The 15,604-nt window shown below is 39.7% G+C and overlaps 1 protein-coding gene across 1 annotated transcript in view; it reads right to left on the reverse strand.

Moving 5' to 3' along the window:
- Positions 1–395: 395 nt before the first annotated feature.
- abca12 (ATP-binding cassette, sub-family A (ABC1), member 12) overlaps positions 396–15,604 on the reverse strand; it is a 69,587-nt gene continuing 54,378 nt past the window's right edge. The window contains exons 58-71 of the mRNA XM_042425714.1: positions 15,022–15,076; positions 13,184–13,361; positions 12,774–12,889; positions 10,732–10,894; positions 10,153–10,406; positions 9,368–9,572; positions 7,769–7,878; positions 6,965–7,115; positions 4,279–4,413; positions 3,675–3,778; positions 3,231–3,323; positions 2,954–3,059; positions 1,768–1,905; positions 396–1,265 (exon numbers count right to left, since the gene is read on the reverse strand). Of these exons, the coding sequence (XP_042281648.1) occupies positions 1,161–1,265; positions 1,768–1,905; positions 2,954–3,059; positions 3,231–3,323; positions 3,675–3,778; positions 4,279–4,413; positions 6,965–7,115; positions 7,769–7,878; positions 9,368–9,572; positions 10,153–10,406; positions 10,732–10,894; positions 12,774–12,889; positions 13,184–13,361; positions 15,022–15,076 (1,913 nt within the window). The 3' untranslated portion in view covers positions 396–1,160. The remainder of the gene's footprint in view (positions 1,266–1,767; positions 1,906–2,953; positions 3,060–3,230; positions 3,324–3,674; positions 3,779–4,278; positions 4,414–6,964; positions 7,116–7,768; positions 7,879–9,367; positions 9,573–10,152; positions 10,407–10,731; positions 10,895–12,773; positions 12,890–13,183; positions 13,362–15,021; positions 15,077–15,604) is intronic.

Consider the following 15,604-nt stretch of genomic DNA (forward strand, 5'->3'; position numbering starts at 1 on the left):
CAAGTTCAAGCTTCAATGGTGATTGAGGCTTTGACGAAGCACTGCGCTTTGAATTCTTTGGGAATTAATTTTTCTGTAAACCTTAATTGCCTCCCCATGCATCTGAGCACCTGTTTTGTCACATCACTGTCAGATACAAGAAGCAGCTCCCCATTTGTTTTTAATACTATGTCCTCTTCATTGGGACACTGATGTTTAAGACAATAACATCAAGTTTGGTAAGCTCCAATACTCAAATAATGGTAAAGATTGACTGAAGACTGAAATCAGCTAGAATATCAGTGGTGTAGGCCTGTCTTGAATGTGATTCTGTGCACAAAAATAACTGAGAAAAGCATGTTCAGTAGAAAGAAACGAACAGTAGTTGCATTTGAAAAATAGCTTTATTAGAATTATAAAAAATAGGCCTGATACATTCAAGACTATGTGGAACTGGTCCATAAGCAGGAAAGAGTCCATTAAATATTCAGTACATTCATTCTAAAAGTTAGATATGCTCTAAGAGGAGATGTTAATGAGTGGGGGAAAAGTGCATATAGAGAATATTCTTCTGAGTGTATTTTTCTTTCATGAAATTACATCCAGTAGGCATAATTATGTGTTCATCAGGAGAAATTTTTTTACTTCTTTAGACACGTAATCTTGTCTTGCCAATATTAAGCTCAAATGAAAATGATTATAAATAGAGAACGCAGTGTTTTTGATTGCCATGGTAGGATATTGTGATAATTAACAGTTCCCCAACCACAGAGAGAAATTAATAGACTATACGATTAACTGTATCCTTCATAAATAATGAAATCAAGATTAAAGGTAAACATACGAGTGCAGTTATGTGAACTGTCAGATAAAATAGTGAATAAAAATAAGACTTCCATTTGTCAACTTCTTCCATCTGTGCATGCATGCAAATGTGCACAACACAGCATGTGCATATAGTCTCCTGCTTTTTAATAACAGTCTAATTTGGTGAGGCTAGAAATTTAAGTCATTCTTCATATTGTCAGTCAGGAGACTTTCAAGAAATAATCAGGATTGTCAGGTTTAAACTCTTAATATTCACATATATATATCAAGGGCAGATTTACAATAAACAGATAGTGTGTTTTCATTTCATTGTGGATTTACAGAATATGGAAAAGAAAAGGCGGCAGTCAGCTCTACGTTTGTACTGCCTTAATGGAGCCCAAGTTGTCGCATTCTTCCTCGCTGTGAATTGGTACGGTTTCCATACCAATATTTCCCATGGCAAAGTTGATGAAGACCTGTGGAGATTAAGTAATACTTTAAGTGCAATGCCAACATATATCTAAATATATATATTTCTTTTCTTTGAAATGTTTAATTTTAGTTCATCTCCTGGTCAGTTTTCCTCTCCGACCCCCCTCTCTTCTTTCCACTTATGGTATCTTCCAATCCCAGAGCTCCAGAAGGGCAGATTGGTTGAAGAATATCAACACTGGCTGCATATAAAGCTCATGGATTCTCTCCCTAACTCATATTCCATTTATTTTCCCTCAGGCATACCCTCTGTCAGCTTTCCTCTGCCTCTTTTAAACTTTCTCTGCTCAGTCTTTCACTCCCACTCAGCTTTCTTCTGTCCCTGCCTCCCCTCCCAGCCTTTCTCTTCTTCTCTCATCTCCTGTCCCTTTTTTCTATCCCTCGCTACCATCTATCCACTCCTACAAAAACTCACACTAGTTCTACCTCTCTCTCTCTCTCTCTCTCTCTCGCACCCTCTGTTTACGTTCTGTCTCTTTTTCTCACCTCGTCCAGTGTGGTCTGGCTCACAGAGAAGTGTTTGATCTGCAGAGCATTCTTGTTGGACTCCAACTGGTCGAAGATGTCGGCCACCCCTCCTGGTGCAACTGGAACATGATATTCCACCATATTCGAGTGCTGGTCCTGTGTTTTTTTTTTTTTAAAAGATGCACAAGTAGAGGGTTATATATTCTGGAAACCATGGTGCTGTCTGTAACCAAAATTCAGTAAAATACAGGCTGTTTACACCAAACTGAACAAACTAAATATCATCCATATCAACAAAATACATATGTCAGCTTGCTCAATCTCGCAAAATGCCAATATTGTTTACTAGGGAAAAAATCCACATGCTGTTAATTTACAGTATATGGGGCCACACTAATATCTGGAACATAGCAATGGCCCTAATGTAATGAGTTATTATCTACTCCTGGCTGAACCTGTTAGTCATGTTTGATGTGGAACAAGCCTGTGGGTATCAAGGTTTTAATGCCAGTAACACATACATCATTTTATATTGATTCTTTAAAGCTGAAATAGTCAATATTTTATGTCAACAATGGATCAAATGAATACATGTAACATGAAAGGGGTCGATCACAGTGATGGACCCACAGAAAAGTATCACCCAACCCTGCAGTTTCGCTCAGCTCTATAGAGTTCTCATTTTTAGTGTCTTTCAGCTAATTATTTTGATTCTAGGGTTTTGATCAGGGCAGTGATTCACTCTCACCACTCTCATTAACATGTTTCAAGCTGCGGCAGCATCTAAAAATAGGGCTGCTATAGTTTTTCCACGTAAAAAAAAGTTAAATTTCCTTGTTAAAATTTTCAAATTTACATCTGCTCTCAGTGAAATTCCCCTGAATAAATAAAAGTTAAAAAGACGAGTCATCCAACATATGAAAATGTTTCACAGGAGGAGAAAAGACAGGAATTTTGATATAAACATATTGTTTAAAAAGTGACATATATTCTGTATATAACAAGAGATAACTGAACAATTAACATAGGGAAACAGTGTCTTTAAGAGCATATTGCTCACTCATACAATCACTCTTAGACTCTTTGGAAAAAAGAATCACACATACAGCTACTTCTCCCAGCAACATTCTACTGCAATCTATACTTAGTCTTTTTTTCTCTTCACTACCAAGTACTCTTGACTACTTTAGCTGGCAAAGCTCACCTTGAGATAAGTGCTGGGGAATCGGCGCTGCATGAAGCCAGTGATTGCCTCTGCATCACCGGCGGCCTCGGCCAAGTACATCTTCACAGTGAACCCGCTGCCGAACCTGCACAAAGGAGATTTTATGAACAAAGAACAGTGTTATTACATGTCTGAGAGGTGGGAGTGAGGTGGTGGTGGTGGTGTTGGTGGTGGTGGGGGGTGGTTGGGGGGGGAGTGGAGGCAGGTCGGAGAGAGCGGTGATGGCTGGATTGGAGGATAAGCAGAGGTCACAAACCTGTTCTTAATGTGCTGCAGGGAGCCCAGGCAGCGGAATTGACCTTTCACCATGATGGCAAGACGGCTGCACAGTGCCTCACACTCCTCCATGCTGAGATATAGAGAGAAAGATAAAAGGTCATACTTAGACCCTTTGAGCACACAGTAATTAGTCATGCCTGCTGTCACATGAAAAAAAAAATTTGAGTAGTCGTCCTATGTGTTATCTATAGCAAATGTGGAAGCAAGTCAATACCATAATGTGCTATAATGTTGACCAGCTATGTGCAAAGTACTAACAAATGTCACCGTACTTTTTTATCTGTCATAGCAGCCCTAATCCTAAACAATTTGTGTAATACTCAAAATAGTGGAATTTAGTTACATATTTGCCAAATGTTTCTCTGTGATCGGTGTAGGTGCACTGTGGCAGGTGTGTATGTGTATGTGATAGTTTTCTAACCTGTGAGAGGTGAGGACCACAGCGCATTTTCCTCTCACTTCTTCAGAGATGATTTTCCAAAGGTGTCGCTTGGTGCGAGGGTCCATGCCAGAGCTTGGCTCATCCTGTAGAGAGAGGATGGATGAGAAGAGGTTATCAGTATGCATGACAGAAAGAGGATAAGGTTGGAATCAGGATAGAGAGATCAGGGGAGAACAAGGAATTAGGGAATAAATGAAAACAAAGACAACAAATAAGAAAAGAGGGGCAAAGGGAGAATTCAAGAGAGAAAGGGCGAATTTAAAAAAAAAACAGAAGAAAGGACAAGTATGGAGAGAGTTGAGGACAGAAGGAAGGAGAGAGAGAAAGAGAAAAGAGGATTTGATAGAGACATGAGGTAGAAACAATACTGAAAGCTAAGGGGAAGATTGCCCTTGGGTAAGCCTGAGGAAGCAGACTAATTACCTATATGAAATATGTCAAGTCCAGGGGATCAATATCTACTTTACGTCAAAGACCCTTTCAAGTGGAACAGTAGTGTAAAGTTAGTTTAATATTTGTTGTCTGGTGGCCAATTAGGCAATTAAATGGGCAGCTAGAGTGGTGCGAACAGGTGTGTCCTCACCAGGAGCAGGATTTGCGGATGTCCAATGAGAGCCAGCGCTGTGGAGAGCTTCCTGCGGGTGCCGCAACTGTAACCGTCAGTGATGATGTTTCGATGGTAGTTGAGCTGCAGCCTCTTCAGTAGGTAGTTCACCACCTATAAATGAGACATGCGGGCGATTATACAGTGCAAGAAAAAAACACCAGATGAAAAAGGACTATAGCTTTCAAGGCACTAATATTTAATTTAAATACTTAAATGTCAATTAGCATTCATTTCACGTTTTAAAGTGATTAGACTTTTACAAGTGCATACATTCACTATGACATTGCCAACCATGTTAAAACATAATAATGAGATGCTGAACCCGCTAGTTGAAAAACACCACAATACTGATATAAAACATAAAGCCGCCCTGTTAAAACCACTTGTATGCAACAAGCAACAACACTTTATCTGATAAAAAGAAGCACAAAACCTGAATGATGAGAAAAAATAACATTGTGAGTCAATAATATTTGCTTTTTCTTCTTACAAATAGGTTTCTGTGTGGAGAAATGTAAACACACAACCCTTTGTCTGCTGCAACCTGCTAATCAATGTAGTAGATGTCTAATGGCCTAGCAGTCATCTGCTGGGAATCAGTATGTTTAATGATTATTCCGCATGCCTGTACGGTATGAACATCAAGGAATATGAGACAATTTTATGGACAAGTATACACAAAGATGAGGTCAAACCACCATCTGTGGGTCCAGCAGATCAAAACAACACAGGACCTTTACAGTAAGTTGACTTTCCAGTCCTTAAATCCATCAACAACGAATCCAAGGCTTTGTCTCAGGGGTAAAAAAGTCCAATATGCCACAACAACACACACTTCAGGATCTGATCACAGCCAGAAAAGGTGGATTTATAGCAAGCTTTTCTAAGGAGGCCCTGTTTATTGGCTATTTGATATTGATGCTCATTTCTGTTGTTGCCTCCTCCTTTTCTGTCTAGTAGAGCTGCACTGCAAATAACTTGAAGTATCTTGTCTGTCCCTCTCCCATGCATATTTAATTTTGTTTGTACAATGGTGGTGACTTTACTTAGTGACTTTATTTCATCTAAACCCCATGCTGTCCTGCGGCTGCAGCTTTAGAGAACAGGGGCTGATGCAGCATAATCTATTCGGTGCACATCAATTTATCCTGTGTTTTAAACCACACTGATAGCAGGGATGAAAAAAACTTTGATAACAAATAAACTCACCTAACTCTTAAAATGTGTAATTTGCACGTTTATCAGTACTGTGCTTGTCTATTAATCACATGAAATAGTGTGCTGTAAATACCAGTTAATTTCCAAATAGCTTAAGGTGATTTCCCATTGGTAAGCTTTAGCTGATTTCCCATCAGTTAGCAAGTTTGGAAACCCGATCAATGGAGCAAGCCAATTCAATAAATAGATTAGTTCACTTAGATTCTCTGCTTTTTCTCTGTAAGAGGATTTGCTCTGTGATTCTGTGTTCACTGATCCAGATTATAGGAATATAGTGAAGAACATTATATACTTCAGACAAATACAGAATATCTGCAGCTAAATTTGAATTATTAACACTGGCAACAAAGCATATTACTGACTGATTTAGATCAAAATATGTTTTTTTTAATGTTCTCTCATGAAAGCACCTTTCTATCACCTTTGATGTAACAGCTCATTAAGCCTGACAAAACCATGTCAATGCGAAATGACCCCCTTAAGGCTTGTCTCATTATCCACAGCTAGGGACTGTCAGTGGGAGACAACATAAGAGGAACTCTATATATAACCTCATCTTTGTGAATTAGACTGACACTGATGCTGTGGCCATTATAACCATTGTTGTCACTACCCTGACCAGAGAAGAGGAGCTGTAACAACAGCAGCGATGGCTTTTACAGCCAGATTGATCCATTTCTGTGCCTCGCTGTCTATGGAAGTACGTGTGTCTATGGGCATCCTTGCTAATGTGTGTGCATATTTCTGTTGATAACAAGAGTGAGATTGTCAGAGACAATCAATGTTTTGTGCTTCTGCATCCTAAGTTGGTGTAGAGAGAAAGAGGGACAAACGTACAGCAGATAGATGCTTTTCTGCATACAATTTAAACTTGTCACGATGCTTTCTACCAATTTCCACACACCTCTGCGTGGTTTCTTTTCTGCCTCTTATTGGAAAAAAGAAATATTTCTGGCAAATCAGAAATCGTCTGTTGATTGGTTAATCTGCAGATTCCTCTCATGTCAGCAGCAGCAACAGCAGAAGACAGGCACACTCAGTAATCACCACAGAAGCAAGATTGATTAGTTCTCAGAAAGATAAATGGGAAGAATGGGGCTAAAGTGACACGTCAAATGAGATCCTCTCATCATCAAAGTATCGTTTAAATGTAAATTTGCCTGCACTGAAGCACACAGCATCAGCTTAATTCTGAAGTTTGGGTTGCATGAGCTGACAACAAAAGCTTTTACATTTTGAGCTGCCCAAGATAGTACAGTGTTCAGTACACATCACTCAACCTTACACATCCTCTGATTCAGTATGCATGGAAGCATCAACAGTTACTAGTCCTGCGGTGGGAGTGCACCTCTGAATTTATATCAGATCCTGTGTCATTTTGTGGATAGTGTTGTCACTACCCGGGGCTTTGAAAAGGAGCACAGAGTCTGCAGCTCTCCATTACCTTGTCTATCTCCCTCTTTGAGATGCCGTGAATGCGAGCATAAAAGTACAAGTGTTCCTCTCCGGTGAGCAGATTGTCCAGTGCGTCCACCTGGGGACAGTAGCCGATGTTAATTCCCTGGTTACGGCACTCCATGATGTCTACCAGCCGTCTGGGGAAACACACAAAAAAAGACAAATTCTCTTGAGAGGTGTCCACCATATGCTATAGAGCAGAGTGTTCAGTGGCCCTGTTGTTTGTAGTGTGCTGTTCTTGGAATACCCACCATACAGTTTCACAATGAAGCAGCTATAAACCAGTATAGGAAATCCTCAGATAGAGGTATGAGAGCTGCTACTTGTTAAATCCCAAACCATTTATGTTCAAATTCTGGCTGATGGAAAGCAATAACAACTCTCATCTGTGAATATTTGTGTTGCAAATTTAATCTATCTAAGATTCATTAGACGGTGCACGCTGGGCACCTGTAAAGATGAATGCTTCTATCTGAGAGAGGTTGTTTCTGTCATTTTGTCTACTGTGATTCTCATAAATCACCTTTAGTTTGCAGGAATATGCTTTAAGTATAAAATTAACAAGCTGATGTATGTATTTATGTATTTAGTGTGCAAGTAAAATGTAATTGTGACCCAAAAATATTTAACTCTCAATAAAATGGATGGCTGAAACATTTATCGCTTCTCAGTTTTGATGCAAGTCAGCACATTGCAGGGAATAAAATAAACAAGATCTTAATGTTTTAATTTTTTTTTTTTTCATGTTTGCATGATGTGTGCTTTAGAAATAAAATAATGATCAGCTTACCCATCCCAGTCCTTGATCTGTGCTGTGCCATCAGTGGGGCTAACATCTCCAGTCAGCATCTTGAAGGTGGTTGTTTTTCCTGCTCCATTCACTCCCAGCAGACCAAAGCACTGCAAATGGACACTCTTTGTTTAGTGACCCTGAAGCATTTGACCACTATGCAGTACACTATGATACAATGACAAGCTTTTTCAAAGATTACATAGATATTCAGGTCACTCAGATTTACAGGGCTAATAAAACATTTAGTGAGTATTACCTCCTACAGCCAGCCATCATGCAGAGGGAAATGATTTTAACCCCTTCCCATTCCTGTAAAATTAGCCTAAAATGCCTATCCCAGGCATATCCAAAGTAAATTGAAAGCTGTTCTTGAACCATTTAGAGTATATGCATGGTCTCATTTGAAAGGTAACACTCTGAAGGTGTTTCCCCAACAGTCAGTATCATTGTAAGAGCTACTGGCATTGAGTCATAGAAGTGTGAACAAACTGAAGTAGAAGGATTTTATTTCCACCCTGAATATTTGCAAACAGATGAGTGCAGATGACCTATATCTGGGATTTATTAGATGGAAAACACAATGGGACCACAGCATGGAGCCTTACCTAGTCCAAGTCCAGATTTGATAACAATACCACAGAAAATTAATATTTTATACGTTTTTCTAAGTGTATGTCTAGGCGTTTTCCAAGAAAAGGCCATTTGGAAACTCCAAAATTAGGCACATCTTCCAGCTAATTTGAAATGATGTAATTGATGTAATTATGTGTTTTGGACTAAATATTTTACCGAATTGGATTGACTGGACCTTTGCCAATGTGACAAGACCGTTTTTGACAGAGTTTTATGGATCAGTTGAGTAATATGAAGCTTCATAGGTAAGTTGCCTGAATTTTGTAATTGTTTTTATGTTGGTGGTCTGACAAAGGCGTTGATTGTACCTGCTGTTGTGATTGTATCTTGAAATGGTTTGCATCAATCGAATCCCAAGAATCTTCGCTTTCCAAAGATGTGTCACCAGTACCCACTTAAACATAGCAGTTGTGTACATAGCATAGTTTGTGTATTTAACAGGCCTGCAGGCTGTCAGACCGTTTGATTCTAATAATTGATCCCTTATTTGGCAACTGAAAATAGCCTATAAGAACATGAATGATATTTAACAATTGTCTGAAATTAGTTAGACTATAGGCTTTGTGTGACAAAATTACATTAAAAATATCAATTTTGACCAACCTATAGTCTATACTTAAATATACAGCTACAAACAGTGCCTCCAAATTTTCAGTTTCAATTCACCAACAGTGAGCTATCAGTGAGTTTACCTTTAAATAAGATTTATGAATAAAATCTTTCTACAACTGTTAAGCAATACCAGTGACTTTGTGATTATTTGGCCAATTACCTGCTGTTGTCAAAAAAGGTTGATAAAAGTCATTAATTACATATTTTCCCTTTAGTTATCATTGTGTATACTGACTTGGTTGATTTAATTCCAATTAGTTATCTATATTCCTACTAGAGGTACAATTGACCTATTTCATTGTACCACTCACAGGGTGAAACACTGCCCTTACGTATGATATCTTAGCTTACCTCTCCTGCAGGAATGCCCACAGAGAGCCTCTTAACAGCATGGACCTTCTTGTTGAGGTGCTGATAAACCTTAGTGAGCTGGTTGACCTGCAGAATGTCTGAGCTTGCTGCTCCACTGGATACCCGTAGGTGCTCAGTGGCTACATCTTCATCCTCGTCTTCACAAGCCACCTGGGGCACCGTCTTTCTGCCGCAAATCAGACGCCTGCAAAGGGAATAATACTTTTTCATAACATCCCCTAGGTGTGCAGATCATTTGTGGGGGCAATGTGAGACACAGAAAACAGGCACACTTACAATATATTTGGGGGTCAATATTTTTGGCTTTTATAATAATAAATAAATCCAGGTCTTCATCCTTGTTCATTTTTAATGTAAAAAAAAGTGTAATTTAACTTTTTATATTTTTTTTAATTGCTTGGAGTAACTCTGCAGTGCATATTCATTTCATTTATATCTTCACTATCTATTACATGAGAAATATTCTGGGCTGTAAGAGGACTGTAAACCACAAGGAGCAGTGTCTTCTTTCCACTGAAAAAAAAACTTAGATGTGCAGGGACATCAAATCCAAGTCAAAAGCATTATTTCATTTTGTACATATAAAAAATCCTTTCCACAACCAATTCAAGGCATATTGCTTGACAAAATGCACTGGACAGCTACAGTAGAATCAATTTCATATTCTGTACATATATAAGAATATTACAGGGTGTGTGCACAGGAGTTCATCATCATTCACAGCATCACTATATTGTCTTTTGCGTCTGTTTTTCTACTCTCACCTGACTTTGCGCATGACAAACTTGTTGAGCAGGAGGCGCAGGGTGAAGAAGACCAGGCCTTGGATGAAGGAGGAGATGAACATCCAGCCCAGGGCGTCTGTGGAGAATGGGTTCTGATAGGCATCAATGCCGTAGCCACTGAGGAGCTGGACGTCTATGTTCATCCGAGCCAGCTGCATCAACCCGTTCCCAAAGTTGAACTGGGGGAAGATTAGGAAGCTGTAGCTCAGCTTCTGGAAGATGTCCTGGATGATCTGCATGAGGGATAAACAGAGGAGAAGACATTGAGAAGGAGGTATAGGGAGGAAAAGAAATGACAATATACAGTAAAGTGAGATCTGAGGTGACCAGACAGCTCATTCTGATCTCATCTTCACATTCCTGACATTGGATACATCCTCAACCTGTGAGGTATGTTTGTTCTTCTCACTCCTGTGCAACTCAATATCACCATAGCTACAAGGACTGTTAGTGTTACGCTGTCAAATGTGCTTCATTCAACAGTTAATGAACAAACGTTTAAGTGTGCATTATAGAACTGCCACAAAAGACATCTCAACTCAGGCAGTTTATGCTGACCTCAGGGTTGTGCATTGAAATTTGACCCAGGAAGTAGAGGATGGAGGTGGATATGATGGTGTTGACACTAATGAAGAGGTTGATGCACACGTAGGTGATAAAAGCCATCTCTGCATCCTTGAAGACGCCTGACAAGAGATACATCCAGGGGAAGGTAGCAAACCTGAGGAATTGACAATGACAGAATACTTTTTTTAAACACAGTAAAAATAACTCCACACATACACCTTAAAAATAGTTCTGCTGTGATCTGGATGGGTTGGATTCCAATACAGAAAACCCACAATGAAAATGTATACAGTCAACATCACAAATATGCCTTCCTGAATGACATGACCTTACATATTTTAAATGAAAAGGCCTGAAACTTAAAGAAGACATAGCATATTTTTAATCTGGGGCCCTACTGGAATATGTTTGCATGATTAACAGTTCAAAAAAACTCCTTATTTATCTTTATACAGCCCCTCAGTTCAGCCTCTTGCTAAGGGCAGAAAAAAAAACGTTGCAAACAAAGCGTTCAGGGCAGGTTGAAGCCTGGCCTTTTGACATGCAGGGAGCATTTCTACATACGTTAACCTCGAGTTTTGGAACTTTGACCATGTTTAACATAGATATCCAATATCATAACAGTATATAAATAACAGAAAATCACAAAAAGCTTGATTTGTCCACTTTAAGTATTTCAGGCCTTATACAGAATAAACAGAGCAACTCCAAGCCTGATGAAAATAGGCACCAAAGAAATCTGAAAAGTGAAAGGAGGAAAAATACCACACCATGAGGAGGGTAAACATTCAGTCATGATGCCAAAAGGGAGGAAGATAAATTACTTCTTCCTTTATTCCCCCAGTGGCAGAACATCGTTTCCCCCCCGTTTTTTTGTTCTTCTCTCTTTTCTCTCAGATAATCTGCTTGTTCATTTGATTGGGGTGTCTGGGTCAGCGACATACAAAAAGGAAGAGAGGGAAGGAGAGAGAGATGAAAAAGAAAAAAGTAAGATGAGTAAAGAAAGAGACAGACACTAACAGATAGAGCTAGACAGAGACAAAGCATCTGCGTGCCATGCCCGGAAAAAAAAGGTGCTTGGTAGGCAGACTGCGGGTGCCAAGCCATGACAAGGAACAGAAGCATGAAGGCTGCAGACCAGACCAGGTGGGTGCAGGCTGACAGATGGAGGGTTGTGATTATTCATTGCTTGGGAGGGAGACATCTGTCTGATAAATGAGAAGCAGAGTGCTGACTTGGCCTCCTAAGATCTAGGGCTCAGGACTGGACTTGTGACAGCAAAGGGAAACACAGAAGCTTAAACTTCAGCTACATTTGGGGTAAATTATGTAAATAATTCCAGAAATCCAGATGTGGGAAACGTGGCATGTTAGTGGTCACATTCATTTTTCAGATGATAGCTGGCCTCAGTTATATTGTTATTGCCATTAGCCCCATTGCTTTCAGATCCCCATCCCTCTCTCTAGTATATTTGGCTTGAACGAGATAAACACATTGGCAGTGATTTTTCTGTTAGCCTTTCAGTCCTATCACCATCTGTCTTTGCAAGAGAGTCTGAGAAATTGAGATGTATTTGCATTTGAAAAACAGCAGCTTCCTTATGCTCTGTGCTATAAATCCAACCCGGTGGCACACAGAGTAACATGCAGCAAAGGCTGGAAAATACGGTGTCACATATGTGAGAAAATGCTCTTAAAAACATTTCATCAATTAAACGACTTGATTGCAAATCCTTTGCTCAAAACACATGCTCAGTTTAGTTGAGGTTTGGCCATAAAAAACACTCCTTGGATGCTTTAGCTGTATGTTGAAGATCACTGTCCAGTGTTGTTCAATGAGTCTTGATGCGTCCACTTAATCTGCAGTCACTTGATCTGAGCAGACAAGATGTTTCTGGAGATTTTGCATTCTTTTCTTCTTTAAAAGATTTATTCCGATTTTACGCTCAGTACATCAACATCCTAAAATCCCTCTTAGCACATTATCAGACTGCATGTCAAGAGTGACAGTTGTTATGAGGCCAAAATACTCACCCATAGAGCACCAGAAGCAGAGTGATAGCAGCCAGATTTTGCCGATCTGTGAATGCTGGAATCTGGAAGGCTGCAATCACACCGACGGTCAGAGCGACAGGAATCAGATAGGTGACCTGTGGAAAAGGATGAAACATGATGAAGCAACACAGAGGTATATCATTTAATATACTGATTATGAGTCAATCTATTAATGATCATATAAAATATGCATATCAAAAATTGTACAATCAACTAATAAATAAGTTATTATTTGGGTCCGGCTATCTTTTAGAGATATAATGAGTGGGCAATGTTTGCATGTACAGTTCAGTTTATCTTTTATTGAGCACAATTTTGATATACAAGGGTTTGACTAGATTAGCAAGATATTCATTTGGGTCTCCTTTCAAGCAATTAGAAGATGTTACCATGTCATAAAAGAAGTTAACAGCCCAGTAGAAGGGCTCACTGATGCCAGCTATGTGCTGGAGCCTCTTGGAGCCGCTGTGGTGCTCATTGACTTCATAGATGGCAAAGCTGGCCGTCGTGATGGAATAACCTGTCAGCACACACATAGCCACAAGGATCTGGAGCATTCCCTGGACACTGTGAGGAAACAAGGGGATCACTCAGATGGTACTGATAACACTTGTCATTCATTGTCAGTCATGTCCTTAACTAGTGAATTATCATGTGTGTGTTTGTTCTTTACTTTCGTACGGCTGTGGTGGCTATAAGTGTAACAACGTGTGCAAACAATGCATTCAGCGTACTCCGGTGAGCCGAGTCACATTGAATGAGGCGACCTTGAGTGATTTTTTTTTTTTCTGAAAACAATAGCCTGTTTTAAAGTCCTACAAACTATTATACGGTTCCCTATTAAGACCTGACTCATTTGAACTATTGAAGTGGCTCACAAGAAATGGAATTCCATTAAAAATAAATAGCTTTGTTTAAAGAGATGCTTGCCTGTGACAAGATAATAACCGCAAAAGAAACTGATGGCTTCATGTAGAGAACAACCTCACACTGCTATTGCTGCATAGTCAGTAAACCAGTGGTGCTGCTGTGAGGGTGCACAGGCTATTGTCCAAACTGGCCCCCAGACAATCAGCTGCTTTGATCCCTCACTTCCTCTTCAACCCCTGTCCTTTTACAGAAACTGTACTGCTACCTTTTCAAACCCAAGAATCTCATGCTCTCTCACCGAACCTGCATGCTAGTACTTTTCCCTCTCTCCTTTGGCCAGGCCACAACACCACCGACCAAACAGAATAAGCCGCATGAGGCTGAAAAAAGAAGATGAAGCTGGCAGAGTGACCGAGTGGGAAGGAAAGAGAATAGCAAAGAGGGACATGTGGTGGGCGTTTTAGGGCAGCTCTAACTACAGAGGACAGCCAGCAGCAGCAAGCTACTGAGCTGGCTTGTTATCAGTATGGCCAAGATAGCCTTAGAATGTTTCCCCTGTGGGCAAAGCTACCACACTTTGAGAATCAAGACATTTGGAGTAATAAACTTGTTGTATCTTTAACATAGCTCAGGCCAAATCAATACATCAAGTGAGGAAGCAGAATATCACCCTGGGAGGAGGGGTAATTGCGTACTCGCAATTATATCTTAGCAGGCTAGCAGCCACATAACTGCTACACACATTAAGAAATGTGGGGAAACTGAAGGCCAGTGAACACAGAAATGTCCCGTGAGATCGTTGGCGTCACTAAGGCTCTGGAGAAGACGGACCTTCATGAGGTCATAGCTTCAGCTCAATCCACTCTCTGAATGACTGATTTGATTTGATCCACTGGAAGACACGTTGTATACATACATGCAAGCCCTCATTCCAAAGTCTGGGTATCTAAAGCAGTATGTAGAGTATTTTAAATAAACTCATTTTGGGAAGTGAGGTAGAATCAATCCACCTCTATGCCACCTTCAGGGTAAACACTCATTTTATTGGGACTCTAATCAATAGTGCTAGCTCAGGGAAATCCATTTAGAAAATCAAATATGGGTAAATACTGCTGTCATGTACCTCCGTGCCCTGAGTCCACCCTGACTTTGATGTCCTGAATATGAAAGAAGGATGCTTACATAATTTATCTTGGGCTAAGCCAAACAACAGCCAATAATATTTATTGTGCAGTGAGTAATTATAGGATATCTTCACCAATTAGAATGCTAATAAGGATCTTTTTTTTTTTTTTTTGCAAATGCAGCCATTGATATTGTTGAATTCTAACAACACAATTTAAAGTGCAGTCCTTACATTGCATCTTCATCATCCACCCGGCCAAAGTAGGGCTGACTGGAAACTGAAATGGCTGTAATAGGGAAGAAGCAGAGCATTACGTTAGCAGCAGAAAAACAACAGGATACAAGCTATTTTTCAGCCCAGGAAACAAATGAGCAATGATATTCTCTTAGCCTAGGACACAGTCAATTTAAAAATATAGTGCAGAATGATTTCATTTGCCAGTGCACACAAAGGAAATTGAATTTTCGTTTATCATTTTTTTTTCCCTCCACATACAGAGTCTTCTAGATGCTCACAGACACGAACTGCTACCCTAGATGTTTCTGCTAACATTTTCTGAGAGAGGAGAGTGTGAAATCACACAAAGCACAGCAGCCCTCAAGCAGGTTTGGTGGAATTGATGGTTTTTACCAACTAATTCACGTCTGATCTGTAATCATCAACACTACGTCAATACTCCTCTGAAGTGGTATGTTCCAATATCTGGCTTGCATCTTTCCAAATGGGAAACGACATTAACTATCAAAAAAAAGTATCAATCTACAACATTTTTATAACATTTTTTTTTTATATCCACTTTTAGTTCTTGTTGCCT

This window comes from Thunnus maccoyii, chromosome 11 (assembly GCF_910596095.1).
Source record: "Thunnus maccoyii chromosome 11, fThuMac1.1, whole genome shotgun sequence".
In the NCBI taxonomy this organism is placed as follows: domain Eukaryota; kingdom Metazoa; phylum Chordata; class Actinopteri; order Scombriformes; family Scombridae; genus Thunnus; species Thunnus maccoyii.